General features: G+C 44.9%; 1 protein-coding gene across 15 annotated transcripts in view; it reads right to left on the reverse strand.

Moving 5' to 3' along the window:
- Window positions 1-20,745, reverse strand: part of EP400 (E1A binding protein p400) — a 293,821-nt gene that overhangs the window by 68,157 nt on the left and 204,919 nt on the right. For 14 of the 15 annotated variants that reach the window (XM_075322084.1, XM_075322051.1, XM_075322044.1 and 11 more), the window contains 9 exons: window positions 20,041-20,172; window positions 19,830-19,874; window positions 19,586-19,739; window positions 17,689-17,930; window positions 17,295-17,468; window positions 15,694-15,741; window positions 10,202-10,338; window positions 8,819-8,875; window positions 6,225-6,303 (listed from right to left, as the gene is read on the reverse strand). In XM_075322084.1, the coding sequence (XP_075178199.1) occupies window positions 6,225-6,303; window positions 8,819-8,875; window positions 10,202-10,338; window positions 15,694-15,741; window positions 17,295-17,468; window positions 17,689-17,930; window positions 19,586-19,739; window positions 19,830-19,874; window positions 20,041-20,172 (1,068 nt within the window). The remainder of the gene's footprint in view (window positions 1-6,224; window positions 6,304-8,818; window positions 8,876-10,201; window positions 10,339-15,693; window positions 15,742-17,294; window positions 17,469-17,688; window positions 17,931-19,585; window positions 19,740-19,829; window positions 19,875-20,040; window positions 20,173-20,745) is intronic. The other variant, XM_075322008.1, reaches the window with a different exon arrangement.

Here is a 20,745-nt window from a genome sequence, read left to right on the forward strand (position 1 = left end):
GCAAGGTACTTCTTTGAAGAAGCATCTGCCTTCCACTCTCGAAGCCACAAGATCCTGCGGATAGCGAGGGAATTAGCCGAAGCCACCGCAGTGCGGTGAGAAGCCTCCAGCATGGCAGACATGGCATAGGATGAAAAAGCTGAAGCTTGGGAAGTTAAGGTAACCATTTCGGGCATAGATTCCCTGGCGAGGGAATGCATCCCCTCTAGAGAAGCAGAGATGGCTTTGAGAGCCCACACTGCTGCAAAAGTCGGGGAGAACGAGGCCCCTGCCGCTTCATATGCAGATTTGGCCAGAAGGTCAATCTGGCAGTCAGTGGAATCCTTAAGAGAGGTGCCATCAGCCACCGATACAACAGTCCGGGCTGAGAGTCTAGACACCGGGGGGTCTACCTTTGGGGAATGAGCCCACTCCTTGACCACCTCAGGTGGAAAGCGAAAACGGTCATCAGAACCACGCTTTGGGAAGCGTTTGTCAGGACAGGCCCTGGGCTTGGTCACAGCGGCCTGAAAACTGGAGTGGTTAAAGAACACACTCTTTGCCCTCTTAGGCGAGGTAAACTGGTGCTTTTCTGCCAGAGAGGGTTGTTCCTCTGATACTGGCGGATTGAGATCCAGTACAGAATTAATGGACGCAATCAAATCACTAACATCTGAGTCACTTTCGGACAGATCAATGGGGTACATGGAGTTAACCTCCGAGCCCCCCGTAAAGGCATCCTCCTCGTCCTGCGAGTCAGCTCCTGAAACAGAGCCGCGGGACGAGGAAGGAGAGGGAGCCCTGCGTCTCTTCTTAGAAGGACGGGGTCTGGGACCAGATGATGAGTCCTCTGTGAGCTCCGGTCCTGAGAGACCCCTAGCAGCAGAGGCACCCTGTGAAGGGGGCTGATGCATGTTCAGCAAAGTCCTGGACAGAAGTCCCATGGAGTCGGCAAAAGACTGGGAGATAGACCTAGAAAAGGATTCTACCCAAGCCGGGGGTTCAGCCACAGGAGCAGGAGCAGCCTGAGAGACCACTGGGGGTGAGACTCTAGGCTGAGGCACTGTCAGGTTAGAGCAGGCATCACAATGTGGATAGGTGCTCGGTTCAGGCAGTAGGAGCTTACATGTAGTGCATACTGAAAACAGCTTTGGAGCCATGCTCCTCGTGTGAGACATGCTGCTGGAGTGGGGGCTCTGCCTGAGAATGACCCCCAGAGAGTATATACAGATGTCCACAACCAGAGGTTGTGGCTTACCAGACCGCTGGAGCAGTGTTGTGTGCCCTCCAGATCCTGAAGCCCGGACCCCCAAGCACAGCACCTCAGCAGGGATGCTGCAGACCAGCGCTGCAATGACTGATCGCAGGGAGAACGCTGTGAAAATGGCCGCCGGAGCGAAGAGAGGGGGCGAGACTTACTCGGGAGCGGGATCTGGAGGGCCATAGAGACCTACAGGGGAGGGGACATACACTGCAGTGAGGAGTGTCCCTCCCCTGTGCAGAACGGCCGCCGGTCGGAGCCGAGCCTGTCCCTCTGCATGAGTGACATGCGAGGGCAGTGAAACCGAAACTAGGCCTCCGGCGAAGCCGGGGCCTAAATTTGAGCGGTGAGGCCGGCGCGCAGGCACCATCGGCGCGGTTCTCAGGCGACAGCCAGAGAACCCGCCGGAAATGTCATAAAACACAATCAACACACTCTCCCACAACAATAAAGTACAGGGACCCCCAATATATAAACGTCTCAGGTACTTAGCTTGCTGAGACGCAGGGTTCCAAATCCCTGGGGATGAGTGCTCCGGTCCAGCAGGATCCTGAAGGGCTGCGGATGGAGACCGGTCTCCTGCCAAGCATGGAGAACCATGCTGGCTCCCACTTCAAGCCAGAGCCCAGGAGGGATGGTGAAGGAGCGCGGCATGTAAGGCTCCAGCCTTGGAATCAACCTTAACAACACCGCCGACACAGTGGGGTGAGAAGGGACATGCCGGGGGTCCAGACTTGGACCCGCTTTTCTTCAAACTCTTTCCAAAAATCAGATGAGAATGCATGTGTGGATGTATGCCTCCTGAACACAAAGCGATAAACTGGCTAGATCTGGTTCTCCAGGGGGTGTATAAGCTCAGAGGAGGAGCTACACTTTTAAGTGTAGTACTTTGTGTGTCCTCCGGAGGCAGAAGCTAAACACCCATTGTCTGGGTCTCCCATAGGAACGATAAAGAAATTATAATCTTTACATGTCAGGAGGCTAAGTTATATGCAGACTAGGCATAAATGTTTTCGCCCATAAAGACCATCTCAATTTGTATCTCAAAAAGTTATTTTCTTTCAATGCAAAACTATACTCGTATGAATTATGTGATGATATCCGTTCAATAATTTCTATTATGGAAGGTGCCTCTACCTGTCTCCATTTTGAAATAGAAGGTATTTGTGAAGTATAACTGAAATGATACATGGTTTTCTAAATATTTTAAAAATATAAATAATTTCCTACATTTCACATATACTTGCTACTTAGTGTTGATATATTGGAAAAAATCCCAATAAAATACATTTAAGTTTTAGTTTTAAGTTTGTAGGTGTACCATGAAAAAATATGTGGAGAAGTTCAAGGAGTATGAAGACTATTTGAAGGTACTGTAAGGCCCTGTGCGCACTAGGCGTTTTTACCCGCGGTTTTGCTGCGGAAATTTCTTGAGAAATGTTTGTAATCTTCCTGCAGACATTTCCCAGCAAAACCTATGGGAAAAAAAAAAGCTGTGCGCACACTGCGTTTTTTTCTCAAGACAATTCTTTCTGAAGATTTTCTTGAGAAAATTTCTTAAGAAAATGTCCATGTCACTTCTTTTCCACAGGTACCTGCGGTATACCCCCGGTATTTCACTCCATTCACTTTAATGTAATCGCGAAATACCGGGGGTATACTGCAGGTAGCAAATGATGTGCGGTATACCCTCAGTATAGCCGCGATTTACCTGTGGTAATGCTCATCACTGACTGCGGTTTTGCAGGGAGTGATGTCATTATGACAGAAGAGGAAGCGGAGCAGAGAGTAAACACACACATCACACTCCCTGGACGCCGCACAGAAGGACTTCCGTGTGACCTTCGGCAGGTGCCTGTGCAGTCTGTGTCCCGCTCCAGCCCCGCGGCTGCCCGCCCTGCAGTGTGTCAGTGTCTGCCCACAGTATCAGCAGCTTGTCACCCTGCAGTGCGTGCAGCCGCGGGGATGCCGAGCGCTGCTGTCAGGTTAGACGAGATCATTACCTGACGATCTCCTGCCTCCTGACGTCACCGCTGTCACTGCCGTCTATGCCCGCGGCCCGAGACTGTCACTAGCGGTGACGTCACGGGCTCTCGCGATACTGCGGAGAACGCAGCGGGCATAGAAGGCAGTGACAGCGCTGATGACAGGACTGCAGGAGATCATCACAGCAGGTAATGATCTCATCTAACCTCCTGATGGCAGCGCTTGGCGTCCCCTGCAGTGACCTGGGCTGACCTATTGATGTTAGCTCAAGTCCCTGCATTACTCTCCCAGCCAATGGGGAACATTCAGTTCTTCATTGACTGGGACAGTGACTATGGTATGGATCACCGTGGGACCCCCTTATTGGATTATGCCGGACCAGGATTTGATTGTTCTTGTCAATAAATTGGTGAAAGAGGAAATGTGGGGAGTGTTTTTTCAAATAAAACTTTTTTTTGTTGTCTATTTTTTATTTCTTACTGACTGGGTTGGTGATGTCGGGTATCTGATAGACGCATGAAATCACTAACCCCATGGCTTGATGCCAGGTGACATTACACATCTGGCATCAACCCCATATATTACCCCGTTTGCCACCGCACCAGGGCAACGGGATGAGCTGGGGTGAAGCGCCAGGATTGGCACGTCTAATGGATGCGCCACTTCTGGGGCGGCTGCAGCCTGCTATTTTTAGGCTGGGGAGTGTCCAATAACAGTGGACCTCCCTAGTCTGAGAATATCAGACCCCAGCTGTCCGCTTTACCTTGGCTGGTGATCCAATTTGGGAGGGACCCCACATTTTTTGTTTTAAATTATTTATTTAATGTAAAATAACAGCGTGGGGTGCCCTCTGTTTTGGATTACCAGCCAAGGTGAAGCTGCCAGCTGTGGTCTGCAGGCTGCAGCCGTCTGCTTTACCCTAGCTGGCTACAAAATATGGGGGGACCTCACGTCATTTTTTTTTAATTATTTATTTTTTGGCTAAATACAAGGCTAGGCACCCTTTAGTGCCACATGAAAGTCACTAAAGCGTGCCAGCTTAGAATATGCAGGGGGGTGGGACATTATATAGATCTTTCTCATCTATCTACCTATCCATCTTTCCCTCTATCCATTATCTGTCTATCTATCAATTATCTATCTATTATCTATATTATTTATTGCAGTTCAGCATAAAAAAAACCGCAGGGACCAACCTGCGGAAAAACCTAAGGGAAAATCGCGGCAAAAATGCATGCGTTTTTCCCGCGGTTTTGGTGCGGTTTTTTACCGCAGGTGCAGTAATCTTCAACTCCCAGAAGTTTCTCAAGAAATTTTCTTGAGAAAAATCACTTTTCTAGTGCGCACCTAGCCTTAAAGCAGCTGTCAATTCAATCCAATCCGTCTTTAACTTTTGAGAACTTATTTGACGTTAAGCTCCACATAGCTATGTTAGGGTAATTGTGTGTTTGTTTTTTACTGTAAGCCATGCAGTTTTGAATGCCACAATTCACTTTACCATGTAATGTACTGGAAATGGAAAAAATGTATCTAAGTGGGGTGAAATGGACTTATTAAAATTACAAACATGGCAGTCACCCCATGGCCAGCCATTGGCCCTCAAGGCAAAATCACAAAGCTTTTAAGAGGTTACCAGCAGCAATTGGAACTAGCTACATAGCCAACTGTATGCCCTACAGGTAGCAGAGTGGTACACACATCACAACCTGCTCCATCATGGATACATCCCTTATAAATCATTAAGGGGTTAAAAACTAAATGTATGGCCAATGCATTGGCTGAGGTCAATTGAAGTCATAAAATACTTATTTTAATACTAGAGAATTTTGTAATTTGTACAATGAGTAATGGACTATATTTTGCACAATGGTTTATTTGGAGAACACCAGCATATGAAAGTATAGCAAAATCCACATTAAAGGGGTGGTCCACTACAAAGCATATTGGCCATATTGATGTAAAGCTGTTACATATGGCTTTTTCTTAATACCTTCTGTTGTTCATTTTGCCTGTGAGCGGCGCTATCGCTGTCCGCTCATCCCCAAACACATGACCTGGGCAGTGACCTCTGAAGTTTGGTGATGTCATGTCAACTTCCGGAATTGGAAGTTGACCCTGCATCACCGAGGCGGGACCCAGTCTCCGTGAGTGACTGGGCTGTGGCCAGAGTTTCACCGCACGTCACAGTCCAGCATTACTCGTGCTTGCGGAGCTCTGCAGTGAAGGCGAGAACGTACGAGATGCTGGGCTGTGATGTGCGGAGAAACTCCGTCCACAGTCCAGCCACTCACGGAGACTGGGTCCCAGCTCGGTTATGCCGGGTCAAATTGCAATTCCGGAAATAAAAGATGTGCAATGAATGATCTGTAATAGACCTCTCAGTGCGCGTAAGCTGCCATTGTTCTGGGCAGTGTGAGGTCTGTTTACACAGGGTGCTACATCATCAAAAATTAGCATTTTTTTCCCTGAGCAAAAGATCATTTCACCCAATGAAAGAGCATTTTGCTTGTTCACTGGTGATCAGCAGCCAGTATACACTGCAAGATATTTGTGAACCGAGAGTTTTTAGCAACTTGCAGTATAAATGCAGCTTCAGTTTATAGCACCAGTTTATACCGATGGCAAACAGTCTTTGCCATCCCTCACTGGCTTACTTTGTGCCAGAAAACTGCATCATAATTTTAGCACATTTTTGGTCCACAATTTTGCACACCAGATGACACCCATTTTAATGAAGCAACTTCACTTTGCAAAGTCATGCTTTTTTGTCAGAGAAGGAAAGGAAAGTGTCTAAAACACCTAACAAAAATAATACAAGTCATTCAAAGACAGCTTCTTTTTTTTTTTTGCACAAATCAGACCATTATTCAGCTGCATTTAGCCTCACAAATCTGCCCTCCCCCATCACCTTCATAAATCAGAAACAGATGTTATCTAGTTATATGATCATTTTCTAGGTTAAAGGGTTATTGTACAAAAACACTGGGGGTATAAATACCTTTTTCTCCTTGGCAATGCGCTCAGCTCGGAGGGAGGCCACTTGAATAGGTGGTAGAGGTTTATCGTAAGTTATTCCACTGGAAGAGGAAAATAGAAGCCTAAATTAATTCAGTTGTAACTAAAGTGTTAAAAACTTTAACGTTCAGTAAATAGTAACAGGTTAAATAGGCAGGAATACGATTTCTCTATCACTTCATTGGGAGACATAGAAAACAATGGGTGTATGCTGCTGCCACCAGGAGGTTGACACATGGCCAAAAAGTTGGCTCCTCTTCAGCAGGTTACTCCCACCAACTAGCATAGAGCTAATCAGTTTTAGCTTAGTATCAGTAGGAGGCAGACACAGGTCTGGTCTCAGGCCCGTTTCTACTTTTACTATTAGGTGTCTTTTAATGTTTTCTTTTTGTCTCTCAGATTTAGCTTATGATTAAGAAATAGGATGGAAAATGGCACTCTGTTACCCTACGTAGAGAGCAAGCGCACAGCGGTAAAAATTGTATGCTCTCCGGTTTACACAGCAGAACCCTAACGCATGAAAAGCGTTTAGGTGAGCAGGCGAACAGTCTTTGCCATCCCTCACCGGCCCGCTTGTCCACCATAGCAAGACAGTACAAAGATTGATAAGGTCCACAATTCCAGGAAGCCAGTTCCAGTGGATTTTGATGGCCATCTACAGTTGTGTTGAGTACAGTCGGACTTTCATCTTCAGGGAGTTAAAGTATTTCTCCCCTCTTGCCACAGGGTCCGTGGGCAGTAAGAGCTCCAAGTCCCTTCCTAAGGACCTTACAGCCTTTACCTATGTTCCCTTTAGTGCCCCCCCCCACCCCACTCTCCCCACCTCCTGGCCCAATCTCTTAATTTAGTCCTTGGCCTCACTGCAACCCAGCCATTCCATGCGTCCACGCACTCCTCTCCTCTTCCTATGTGAAACATTTTTTAATTTGGTGCAGAGACTCGCGAGAATGAGGACCCTTGATGTGGGTTGCGACCTTGCTTATTTGGCCTAAAATATGAACCAGTATCTCATGTATTTTACACAGAATTTCTTCATCTTTCTATTGCACATTTTTTATGCAGCATGTGCCCAGACGCTTTGGTGTTGGTTGGGTAAATTGGGGTGTCCGAGCTTGCGGGGTGCACTCATACAGCACTTGGTAGCCCTCCTGATCTAATAGTATGGGCGTCATCAATAGGCTGTAAGTCAGACACTGTGCATCACATGTACCTATATGACTGGCGTCCTCTGCAAGCCTTACCTGTGTGCATTTGTAATACTAGGCAGCCAATCCCTCCATGAATTGGCAAATCAGCTATATCTGAGCTGAGGAAAATATGTCTCTGTTTCATCGTTTTCTTAATTTCTACCCACCCTTGAAACTGCTTTAGGATGTACCAACGTTTCCTATGTCCCTTAGTGTCAGCCTCCTAGTCACAGCAGCATACACCCATGGTCCTGTGTCCCCCAATGAAAGCGATAGAGAAAAGAAGATTTTGGGTACTCACCGTAAAACGTCATTCTCAGTGACTTCTTTAGGGAACACAGCATCCTCTCTCTCTCTGTATCTCTGTTGTTCTAGTCTATGCATTGATATGTTACTTCTCCTACTGCTTTTTTACTAACTGATTAGTTTCTTGCCAGTTGGTGGGTGTAACCTGCTGAGGAGTCAACTTTTTTGCCTAGTGTCAGCCTCCTAGTGGCACCAATATACATCCATGGTTTCTTGTTTCCCCAATGACAGCGCCGAGAAAAAGATTTTATGGTGAGTACCCCAAATCCTTTTTTTCCCTTTTATAATTTACAATACTTCCTTTATAGCACAATATAATCCTCTCTCATTTACAGCAATCCCAGATAGTAGTACTTTGCCCAACATTCACTGTTACTTTAACATCCAAGAAAATACTAACTCTATGTAGTATATGGAATCTGTGAAAGGACACAAAGTACCGATGTACAAAAATGTTGTTGTAGGTGTATAATAATAGTCACAGGAATTTTATATGTGTGGTAAGATATTTTATGTAATATGCATGCATTATTACATAGAATCTGTGCATTTATGGAAATTATTATATGTTCTGCATACATGTATGTCATAGAGGATGATCCCAATTGAATATAATGTAGGCGGGAATAGAGGTTTTTTTATTTTATATTTCATGCTCACTTGTCAACCTTCAATTTTATTTTTTTCCCTTTTAGACGTTTTTTCAAACTCACTTTTTTTTATTATTACTTTTTTTTTCTGCACATTTCCTTTGGACTTCAGAAAGCTGTATTGACATGCTATGTGCTATCACACCATTTCTGTATTCTGCATGCTGCACAATAATGATATAATAGCTGCCAGGTAATAGATTACTATTAGCTGGGACCTGTATATGGAGATGGCTTGGCGGACACAGATCATGTTCTCTCAGTATCCCCCTCTCACCCAAGTAATAGTCATAGGTCTGTGAAATCACACAGTTAAAGTCAAAGGGCTTACGTAACATATCCAAGTAACAAATGGAATCATGGTACATTAGCCTCAGTACATCACATTAGCATTAGATTACATGGTATGTAGAGGATTCCTTTGAGATAGTTACCTTTCGGCAAGTACAGAGGCATGCTTTGGATTTTTCTGAAATGGGTTCATTCCCAAGCTGTAACATGTAAAATATGACAAAATATTAATCCAAATATACTAGATATAAATATTACACTCCATGCTATGATTTTTACATCTTGTAAAAAAATCATGTTTCAAGACTTCATGATTCAGCTACTTGTATATTAGGAGCTAAAGAGTTTGGGTGTGTGCAGACAGAGTTTTTTTAAGGTGGTCAAAAACGACCATGGTAATTTTCTACTGAATAGCGCTCCTCAAAACGCTCCTTCTTTATGGAACTTTTGAAGGTGTAGTTTGTTTCCTGAAGTGGATTTCAAGTTTTTCACTGATTGCAGCCTTTAATTGGACAGTGCCTGGTTTGGAGTGTTTTCCATCAGCAGATATTGACATGCACTTTCTTTTCTCCCGCTAGCATTTTTCAAGTTTGAAGAGGAAGAAAAAAAAATGCTCAAAAAATTGAACGTAAGTAAGTAATTTTGCAAAAGAGAGGAATAGGAAGAGTTTTTCAAGCATTTGAGGTTTTTGGGGTTTTTTTCAGGCGTCTTTTCAACCTGTCTTGCTCCAAAAGATGGTTTGGAAAACTCCATGTGAACATAACCTTATATGATACAACTGCCGCAATTACCACTTGGATATAAAAGGAGCGAAATTTCAGAAGTTTATTGAAGATTAATGAATTAAATAAAAGCTGTACAAATTTATATCCAGAAGGCTTTCCCCTAATGGTGGCTACATCAGAAGTTTATTAATTAATTCTATGACTCTACATGAAACATGAAAAATATATCACTTAAAGGGAACCTGTAACCAGATTTGTCCCCCATAAGCTGCGTCCACCACCAGTAAGCCCTTATTACAGGATTCTAGAATACTGTAGGTAAGAGCCAAAGCCGCTTTGTATACTATAAAAAACAACTTTTACTATACTCACCTGGGGAGTGGTCTGGTCCGATAAGCATCGCTGGTCTCGATTCGGTGCCTCCTATCTTCCTTCCATCACCTCCCTCCTTCCCAGCTCCGAGTGGATGACGCGTCCAGCACTCCTGAGCATGTTTACTTATGTCTGCTCTGCTGAGGGTAGATCAAAGTATTGCAGTTCGCATGTGTGGGTGGTATTTGACCTTTCCCCCATTCCATTACAGTACTTTCTAGAATACTCTACATAAGAGCTTGTTGGTGATGGCCGCAGCTTATAAGGGACAAATCTGGTGATAGGTTCCCTTCAAAATTATTAACACAAAATTTTGGACTTAGAAAAAATGAAATGAAATAGGTCTACTTTACAACTAGTGTTCAATAAACGTGAAGAGCACATGCACATGTCATATTGGAAACCATTAAGAATTACATGCAAACTTACAGTGGTTTAATGGGTGGGCTCCTCTTCCCTGCCGTCATTTTCATCAGATCAAAGCGGTTGGTGAACAGTTGTGTGTGCGTCACGCCTTCATCCTGGGCATAGATCTGACTTGTCCGAAGAGGGCGACTGTTCTTAGTCTGAAGATAAGAATCTGCCATATTAGTGACAAATATAAACGCGTGGAGGACTAGAATAATTAATATAGAGGTATATATTGTGTATTACATTATTCATACTGCCCAAAGCACGAGCACCATGGATCAGAGCCTGACTGCACGATTGCAGCTAGGTATATTCCTTTTGGAAACACTCCAATGTTTCAAAGAAATTACGTTTAAAGGACCATAGCTATAGATGAGACTAGTTCAGCTTCTCCCAACACCACTGCAGGTGATTGACAGGACTGTCGCTTCACACACATTAGTATCATAAGCGGAGAGAGGAATACGGGTATAAGCCGCGCTAAAACCACAGAGTCCAGAAGATTTAAATAAATCCCTTTATTTTCATAGGTCTACGCGTTTCAGAGATATATCCATCTCCTTCTTCAGGACAAAAGGAATCATACAGTTAAAGGCAAAGGGCTTACGTAAGGTATGATTCCTTTTGTCCTGAAGAAGGAGATGGATATATCTCTGAAATGCGTAGACTTATGAAAATAAAGGGATTTATTTAAATCTTCTGGACTCTGTGGTTTTAGCGCGGCTTACATCCGTATTCCTCTCTCCGCTTATGATACTATTAACCTTCGGGGCCGCTGCTGACCACCACCATTACTTGTGCAGAAAGGAGTTGTGACTGGCACAACGCCATCAGGTGAGTGCGTTTTTAGCACTAGACCTAATCACCCATACCAGGTAAGATATTGCGATTTTATTCCACAGCTACATCACGCTTCACACACATGGAAGACACCTGTCAATCACTGGGAGAAGCTGGTCAGGGGCGGCGGCTCTGGACTAGTTTAGACTTTTGGATGCCGGTAGTATCTTTTAACTATTTCTTCTCATTCTGGATCTCCATAGACTTACATTGAAAAGGAGACCTTATAGTCCCAACATAAACCCCCATATGACCCGGCGGGTCAGAATTCGAGTCACATGTATCAGATGAGAACCAGAGCGATGCTGGAAACCAATGAAGATGGTGATCGATAAGTATTTTAATACAACCCTACACGTATTTAGAATGGTTTAGGGAATAAAAAAGTTTTGTTGGCAGTGTTTCTTTAATGAGAAACATGACTATTTATTTTATATAAAAAGAGTGTAAATATCTTTTACAGGTTTTAATTACATTCAGTGCTTGTCCAGACGCTTCATTTCCTGATGTCATCTTGTCATAAATAAGATACAATAGCTGTTAAATTATAATAGGGAAATAATATACCCAACTTCTGTAAAATACAAGGGATGCTGGAAGCGAGGGAATGTTCCCATCATACCCGCAGTTAATTGCACATCTGTTATTATGGAATTTTCAATGAGTTGGTAATTGAGAATTGGTAGTTAACTTTGCTTGTCTTACATTATTGCCATGTTTTGCATAATGCGATTGAACACGCACAGCCATTTTTTTTCTATACCAAATTGTACCACGGAAAAAATATATTTATATTGTATTTCAAAAATCTTTAAAGGGGAAAATGTCAACAAATGTCACAATACAAACATTATTAAATAGCTCTAAGGGGTACTTTGCACACTATGACATCGCAGGTGCGATGTCGGTGGGGTCAAATCAAAAGTGACGCACATCCGGCGTCGTTGTCGACATCGGAGTATGTGAATCGTTTTTACTACGATTAACGAGCGCAAAAGTGTCGAAATTGTATGATTGGTGTAGTGTCGGGCATTTCCATAATGTCGCTGCAGCGACAGGTACAATGTTGTTCCTCGTTCCTGAGGCAACACACATCGCTGTGTACGAAGCCGCAGGAGCGAGGAACATCTCCTTACCTGCGTCCCGCCTGCAATGAGGAAGGAAGTAGGTGGGTGGGATGTTTACATCCCGCTCATCTCCGCCTTTCTGCTTCTATTGGCCGCCTGCCGTGTAACGTCGCTGTGACGCAGCACGACCCGCTCCCTTAGGTAGGAGGCAGGTCGCCGTCCAGAGCAACGTCGCAGGGCGGGTAAGTGTGTGTGAAGCTGCCATAACAATAATGTTCGCTACGGCAACTATCACAAGAGATCGCATGTGCAACGGGCGCGGGGACTATCGCGCTCGGCATCGCTACAATTGGCTTGCAATGTCGTAGTGTGCAAAGTACCCCTTAGACCTGGTGAACTTGACCTTGGTGTACTTAATTTGAAATTCCATTCTGATAAAAAAAAAGATCATTTTATAATTCAAGCTACAAAGTGAGATAGCTCAGGAGTCCAAGTTTATTTGATCTCGATCCACCCATCCAGCCTGACTGATAGCTGCAGCATCTACTGAGCAGTGTGAGATCTCAGCAGCAGGAGAACACTAAAGAGCTTACAATCAGGCTAGGATGGCGTAAATTAAGTTAAAAACTTTCAAAAAGTATTATACAGCCATTGTGATATATATGTACATAGTAAGTACACCCAACTCATCAGGAATAAGAGATCTATGCAATATTATATGCAGTCTGTTGTGAAATCTGGTGACAGTTTGGCTTTCACAAAATTAGATCAATCATAAAGTAGATTGTAACTCTAAGGGGTACTTTGCATGCTTCGACATCGCTAGCCGATGCTAGCTATGCCGAGCACGATAGTACCCGCCCCCGTCGCACATGCGATATCTTGTGATAGCTGCTTCACATGCACATGCGACGTCGCTCTGGATGGCGACCCGCCTCCTTCCTAAGGGGGCGGGTCATGCGGCGTCACAGCGACATCACACGGCAGGCGGCCAATAGAAGCGGAGGGGCGGAGATGAGAGAGACGTAAACATCCCGCCCACCTTCTTCCTTCCGCATAGCCGGTGGAGGCAGGTAAGGAGAAGTTCCTCGCTCCTGTGGCTGTATACACAGCGATGTGTGCTGCCGCAGGAACGAACGAGGAACAACATCGTACCTGTCGCTGCAGCGAAATTATGAAAATGACCGACACTACACAGATCACAGATTTACAACGCTTTTGCGATCGTTTATTGGTGCATCTAGGCTTTACACGTTGTGACGTCGTTACTGGCACCGGATGTGCATCACTTTCGTAGTAGCGATGTCGCAATGTGCAAAGTACCCCTTAGACCAGCAATATTGAGTTAACCTTTTCATAAATGGGCAATTTTGCATTTTCAGGACTCATAACGTTTTGGCTTTTCTGTCCCCACAACCATATGAGGCTTTGATTTTTTTCAGAGTTCACCACCTGACCCTGTTCACCACTTGAGACCGCTCACCATCTGAGACCGCTCACCATCTGAGACCGCTCACCATCTGAGACCGCTCACCATCTGAGACCGCTCACCATCTGAGACCGCTCACCAACTGGGACCGCTCATCACATGGGACCGCTCACCACATGGCACCGCCCACCACATTGGACTGCTCACCAGCTGAGGCCGCTCACCACTTGGGACCGCTCACTACCTGGGACCGCTTAACACCTTTGCCTGCTCACCACCTTAGACCGCACACCACAGGAGGCCGCTCACCACTTGAGACCGCTCACCACCTGGGACGCTTAACACCTGTGCCAGCTCACCACCTGAGGCTGCTCACCACCTGAGACCGCTTACCACCCGAGGCCGCTCACCACCTGACACCGCTCACCACCTGACACCGCTCACCACCTGACACCGCTCACCACCTGACACCACTCACCACCTGACACCACTCACCACCTGACACCGCTCACCACCTGACACCGCTCACCACCTGAGACCGCTCGCCACCTGAGACCGCTCGCCACCTGAGACCGCTCGCCACCTGACACCGCTCATCACCTGACACCGCTCATCACCTGACACCGCTCATCACCTGACACCGCTCATCACCTGACACCGCTCACCACCTGACACCGCTCACCACCTGACACCGCTCACCACCTGACATCGCTCACCACCTGACCCCGTTCACTACTTGAGACCGCTCACCACCTGACCCTGTTCACCACTTGAGACCGCTCACCGTCTGAGACCGCTCACCATCTGAGACCGCTCACCATCTGAGACCGCTCACCATCTGAGACCGCTCACCAACTGGGACCGCTCATCACATGGGACCGCTCACCACATGGCACCGCCCACCACATTGGACTGCTCACCAGCTGAGGCCGCTCACCACTTGGAACCGCTCACTACCTGGGACCGCTCACCCCCTGGGACCGCTTAACACCTTTGCCTGCTCACCACCTTAGACCGCACACCACAGGAGGCCGCTCACCACTTGAGACCGCTCACCACCTGGGACGCTTAACACCTGTGCCAGCTCACCACCTGAAGCTGCTCACCACCTGAGACCGCTTACCACCCGAGGCCGCTCACCACCTGACACCGCTCACCACCTGACACCGCTCACCACCTGACACCGCTCACCACCTGAGACCACTCGCCACCTGAGACCGCTCGCCACCTGAGACCGCTCGCCACCTGAGACCGCTCGCCACCTGAGACCGCTCGCCACCTGAGACCGCTCATCACCTGACACCGCTCATCACCTGACACCGCTCATCACCTGACACCGCTCATCACCTGACACCGCTCATCACCTGACACCGCTCACCACCTGACACCGCTCACCACCTGACACCGCTCACCACCTGACACCGCTCACCACCTGACACCGCTCACCACCTGACACCGCTCACCATCCGACACCGCTCATCATCCGACACTGATCCCCATCTCCAAGACCGCTCTATACAGCACCACTCAACGTGTGACATATATGTATGTGTCAAGTTGGGAAGTGGTTAAATGATATCTAACTGTTATATTGCCCTCAATTATATTGTCCTTTATTTTTCCACACATTTATAACGCAGCTACTAGTTTTGAGCAGAATTGCTGCAAATACCTAGTGAAGCACAAGGCTTTTCTTCCATATGTCCACACCAATATTACAAGCAGTTGTTACATACACGTATTTAAGTAATATAATGTTATTTTGTATTGTGGTATTAAAGCTCAACAAACTGAGTGCACGGTTTTCGATTAATAAATCATATCATCCTGATATAATTGAACAAAATTCATTCTCCTTGAAATATGTATAAGAGCCAATATTATTTCCCTCCATAAATTACATTTACCTAGGAGCAAGCAATATTTATAATTTAATCCTTGACAACAGTGTGTAAGGCATAATTGAAAAATGATTGGAATTTATCAGTGCTCCATGATGAGGGGACGTTGTGGATTTGCTTCCAGCAGAATTATTATTCTGTCGATCGGCTTCTAGAGGGTTTAAACCTGTCTGAAGTGTATCCGACAACCCAGGCATTACAGTTATTAGATATTGTTCTGGTAAGATAGCAGGTAAAATAATGGAAATGCAGAGAAGTAAAATGCATACACACCTTGTATATACTCTTCGTTTTCTTCTTAGGGTTAGCTTCAAACATAAGCTATGAAAAAAAGGGACATTGGTTATCTTTAACCCATAGTAACAGGTACTGAGCATGTTACCACCCAGTTGTAACCAACAGGACATAAAAGCGCTTCCAGGAGGAACTGAAGAGGGCACCAGGTCACACACCAACCCTACTGATAAATTCAAGTGTCTGGACTGGCATTGATGAAAATAGCTGAGTACAGCACTTGACTTCATCTTTTGTGCCACTGTCTTTGTATAGTGCAGCAGGGCACAAATGCCATCCCGAAGTCTAGAGAATGGGGGATGATCCAGGCAATACTATTTCCCCCATTCTTGCTAAAGGTGAGGTTATAGCTATGGAAACCATACCGATCTGACAGTTAAAGGGTTATTCCCATCTCCAAGATCCTCTCCAATATGTAGTAGGTGTAATAATAATAATAATAGCAAATGCCTCCAATTGGAAATGTAGTATAGTTGTCCTGATATAGCTATGTCTCTTACCTCATGTGCAGGGCATTACAGCTTAGGTATCTATGGTTATGACCACGCATATAGTGACAGTTAGTTGCTCGCATTCGTAACTATGGATACCTAAGCTGCAATGCCCTGCACATGAGGCAAGAGACATAGCTAATCAGGAGAACTATACTACATTTATAATTGGAGGGATTTGCTAATATTATTATGCCTACTACATATTGGGATAGGATCTTGGAGATGGGAATAACCCTTTAACACTTATCCAGTGGATGGATGATACATATATGAAACATGAATATCCCTTTAAAAAAAAGAAAACAATATATTAGTATTTGTAACAATACTTTCACATAAGTTTTCAGTTTAGTATATTAAACCTGCTTTGATGGAGTAAGTAGTTCTGCCCAATATTATACCCAATATTCTAACTACCACACTATATGACCATGTTCCCACAATCAGCTTTTGTTTACTTTATGATGTTGCAGAGTTTCTGCACCTATTATGTTACTTGCATTTTTGTGTTCTTTTTTTTTACATGCATTTTTGACTCGCACATAAACCTCAGCTTTAGCACTGGTGAAATTGACATGTTGTGGATTTGAAGCACGACAGCAGGTCAGTTTATGTCAATTAGGAAAGAAGCTCAGTGGGCCGGAGACTTCTGTAAATCCCATTCACTTTGCTGGACTTCAAGATGCTGCATTTTGAAGCAGCAAATATACACAGCATCAAAAACTCATTGTGGGAACGTAGCCTTAAACATTTCCATTAACACTGCTGTACCTGCAGAATCAGGGGGGCTGACAGGTGGGTATAAGACCATAGTGTACACACATGCAGCTCATGCACATTAGATATCTGCTGGCCAATACTGCATGTATACACTGGTAGACAAGCTAATGTGCATGAGGTCATCTTTACTGTGCCCCGCCATTATGACACTGTGCAATTACCCTGGAAATCAGCAGCAGCAAATCTCTGGCAGCTGCTGGTCTTACAACCCCATTGACACAGATGAACAGGTTTGGTTATGCTTTAGAGCAAATTTCTGAGTAAATATCTGACAAACATTTTTTTTATCCGGTCACTTTCCTTTACCTTCCCTTCTTCTCTTGGGATGATGACATTTTCATACCGACTGCGGCACTGTTTAGAGGATCGATAGATCCTGCTGCAGGAGTTCACCACATCGCTGACCAGATCCCAGTTTGGGGTGTGAGCTGGTGACACCACCGTTAGATTTAGTGGTAGCTCCAGGAGATGTTTAACGGCCTAAAAAGACAAGTGGCAAAACACAGCCATGTCTAATAGTCAGTTTCTTTACCAACAAAAATAAATGTACCAGAATAAATACATATATATATAATATCGGAGTGTCAGCACAGTGTAGGAGCACTACATTTCTATGCATGTGCTTACACATATACATGCAGATAGAAAGGGCTGTCAATATCATCTACAACCAGTTGTCACTAATCGATCAGTCACGTACCTGCAGCAAGGCCCAGTCTTCACTGATCAACCACTCTGGATTGTCGGGTCCGGATTCATTTGCTGGTTTAACCAGGGTTGGCAGTGGTTTGGCAAACTGTGTTTGCTGTTTGAGAAGGATGTTCTTCTTTTGTTCTTTGCCTTCTCGCTTCACTTTCAGCATACCAGGGGTCGCTCTATCAAACAGGGAACGAGGGGGGACCACCGATTCTCCGTGTCTCTGCTTCTTCTTCCGACCTGCAGCTAACCATATACAGAGCATATAACACAATTCTTTACAAGTAAATGGGGCTATAGATTGTACATCAGGACTTCTAAGGGAGCACTCTGCACATGCTATCCAGTACAATACATAGTATTGAGGGCACTGACCGGCAGCAGTGTTTACTTGCAGGGCTCTATAAAGTGATGTATGAAATGTTCTCATACTTCTTCCTACTTCACTTCACTTCACTCACTTCAGTTCATTACTAAACTGTGTCCCCACCAAACACTTAAGGCCGCTTTACATGCAACGACATCACTAATGAGATATCGCTGGGGTCACGGAATTCGTGACGCACATCCGGCCTCGTTAGCAACGTCGTTGCGTGTGACATGTACGAGCGACCGCTAACGATCTCACTTACCTCAAATATCGTTGATCGTTAACACGTCGTTCATTTTCCAAATGTCGTTGAACTTCTGGAACGCAGGTTGTTCGTTGTTCCTAAGGCAGCACACATCGCTACGTGTGAGACCCCGAGAACAACGAACAACAGCATTCCTGCTTTCTCTGGCAACGAGGTAGGAGTGTCGATAATGCGGCTTCTCACCGCCACTCCGCTGCTATTGGTGGGCCGCTGTGTGACGTCGCTGTGTGACGTCGCTGTGACTCCGCACGAACCGCCCCCTTAGAAAAGAGGTTGTTCGTCGGCCACAGCGATGTCGTTAGTAAGGTATGTGTGTGTGACGCGCAGTACCGATATTGTCTGTCACAGGCAGCAATTTGCCCGTGACGCACGAACGACGGGGGCGGGTGCGATCGCTAGCGACATTGCTAGCGATGTCGCAGCGTGTAAAGCGGCCTTTACAGTCGCTGGAATCAATGATAGCTAATGGTCAAAGTAGTACAATCTTCTTTATGTGAATAGATAACAATACATTGACTCAATTTTCTCTTGCAAAGGCACAGAAGACACATCTTCCCAAGACTTTTTATTTTGAATAAAATAATTTCTTTTTCAGCTATTGATCAATAAAATATTCTAGCCTTAATATGCACTTTATCTCAATACACGGCAAGTTGGAAGTATGATTCTTTAGTTTTCTTACCTCCCTCCTCAGAATACGATTTTTACAATAACTTTCTTGGCTCCTCCCTCCTATACTGAGGAATCTTACTAGGCTCATTCCCACATCATCCTTAAAGAAGTACTCCTATTAACTTTTTTATTGATTAAATGTGTGTGTGCATGTAATATAGTGTGAGTGTATTAATATTCTCCCCTACTGCTGCTCTATCCGGTGTCCAGCGCCATTCTTCTGCTCTTCTCAGTGACGTCACCACAAATGAGACAATCCGGATCATGTTACACACTTTCCTTGAGCCGGAAATCTTTTTTACTATGAAAGGATATGGACCCTTGCTCTGACGTTCCATAGGCTTACACTGTAAAAGTGACTTCTGGGTCCGTAAACCATGGCATGTCCTGGAGGAGTCTGCTGAGTGGATAGCCTTATTCAGAAGAGAAGAACAGCCCTGTACACCGCAGAGGTATCACATTCACATATATACATCCTGATGACAGGTTCTGTTTAACTGAAATGTGAAATCTAATGAAATAAAGCTAGCATATCCCTTTAAAGACTGATCTAGTTAGTACTTTATTAGTTATACATAGTTATCACAAACCAACCTGCGGGATCTGTCTTATGTCTCTTGTGCTCCTTCCTCACATAGATCGGAGGCAGTTTAGATTCTGGGATAGGGTTGGTATCATACATCAGGCACATCACGGAGTCAATGTAAATATCATTCTCATCTTGTGGTGGAGTCGGTGGTGTCCAGATCTGAGCAGCAAATGGAAAACAATGTATTAAATGCACAGCATCACATTAAAAATCCATTTGAGATGCGACACTATAGTCTATGACACTTACTGGCATCACCTCCGTTTGCCCCTCTGGATTATCGTACACAAATTCCTTGTGGAGATAGAAAACATATTAATAATTTGATTGTTGGACTCAATTTTCTGATTATACGTCCACACACAGTAAACCATAACTATCTGACATTCCTGATTGATATTCCTGTGCATGAAACTTGCCCATATAAATTAAGGAACAGAAAAAAACATTAAATGGGTACCTTGTTATAAGCATCTTCTCTAGTGTAGGTCAGTAGTTCTTCATCTGCTTCTTCCCATGCCATTTTCTCTTCCCAGGCTTTGTCTTCTTTTAACTTCTGCACTTCCCATTTTTTCTTTGCCATGTTCAGATCCTGTTAGAAGACAAGGATGTTGCATCAAAAAACAAAAAATACATTTGGTGAAGAAATCCCTTTTGGCATTCTTTAATCAACATTTGCAGTTTTCTGCTATTTAGATTTCGATGCAGAGGGGCTAGTCTGTACACTGGGTCTGCTGCTCCCTGTCTGTGATTCCCTGCCCCCCCCCATCCCTCCCCCCACACACACACAAATGGCATGGCAAGTCACGTGCTTGATCTCTGCTGCATTCATTCACTGCAAGAGGGAGAGCTTAGCAGATGTGACACAGCTAACCTCAGCTGCACTTTCTAATCATGCAGGAGGTTAGACCAAGAGGTCCGAGCTGTATATCTTCATCTCACGCACTGAGAAACCTAAATTATGGTGGGGCGTTTTCTATTTCTGCACTGTTGCTGCCTCCTTTTGATTGAGCAACTCATACAAGAAGCAGGTATATAGGGTACAAATGAAAAAAAGAGAATTTTGTTTACTTACCATAAATTCTTTTTCTTATAGTTCCGTCTTGGGAGACCCAGACCATGGGTGTTTAGCTTCTGCCTCCGGAGGACACACAAAGTACTACAT

This window comes from Anomaloglossus baeobatrachus, chromosome 1 (genome assembly GCF_048569485.1).
Source record: "Anomaloglossus baeobatrachus isolate aAnoBae1 chromosome 1, aAnoBae1.hap1, whole genome shotgun sequence".
In the NCBI taxonomy this organism is placed as follows: Eukaryota; Metazoa; Chordata; class Amphibia; order Anura; family Aromobatidae; genus Anomaloglossus; species Anomaloglossus baeobatrachus.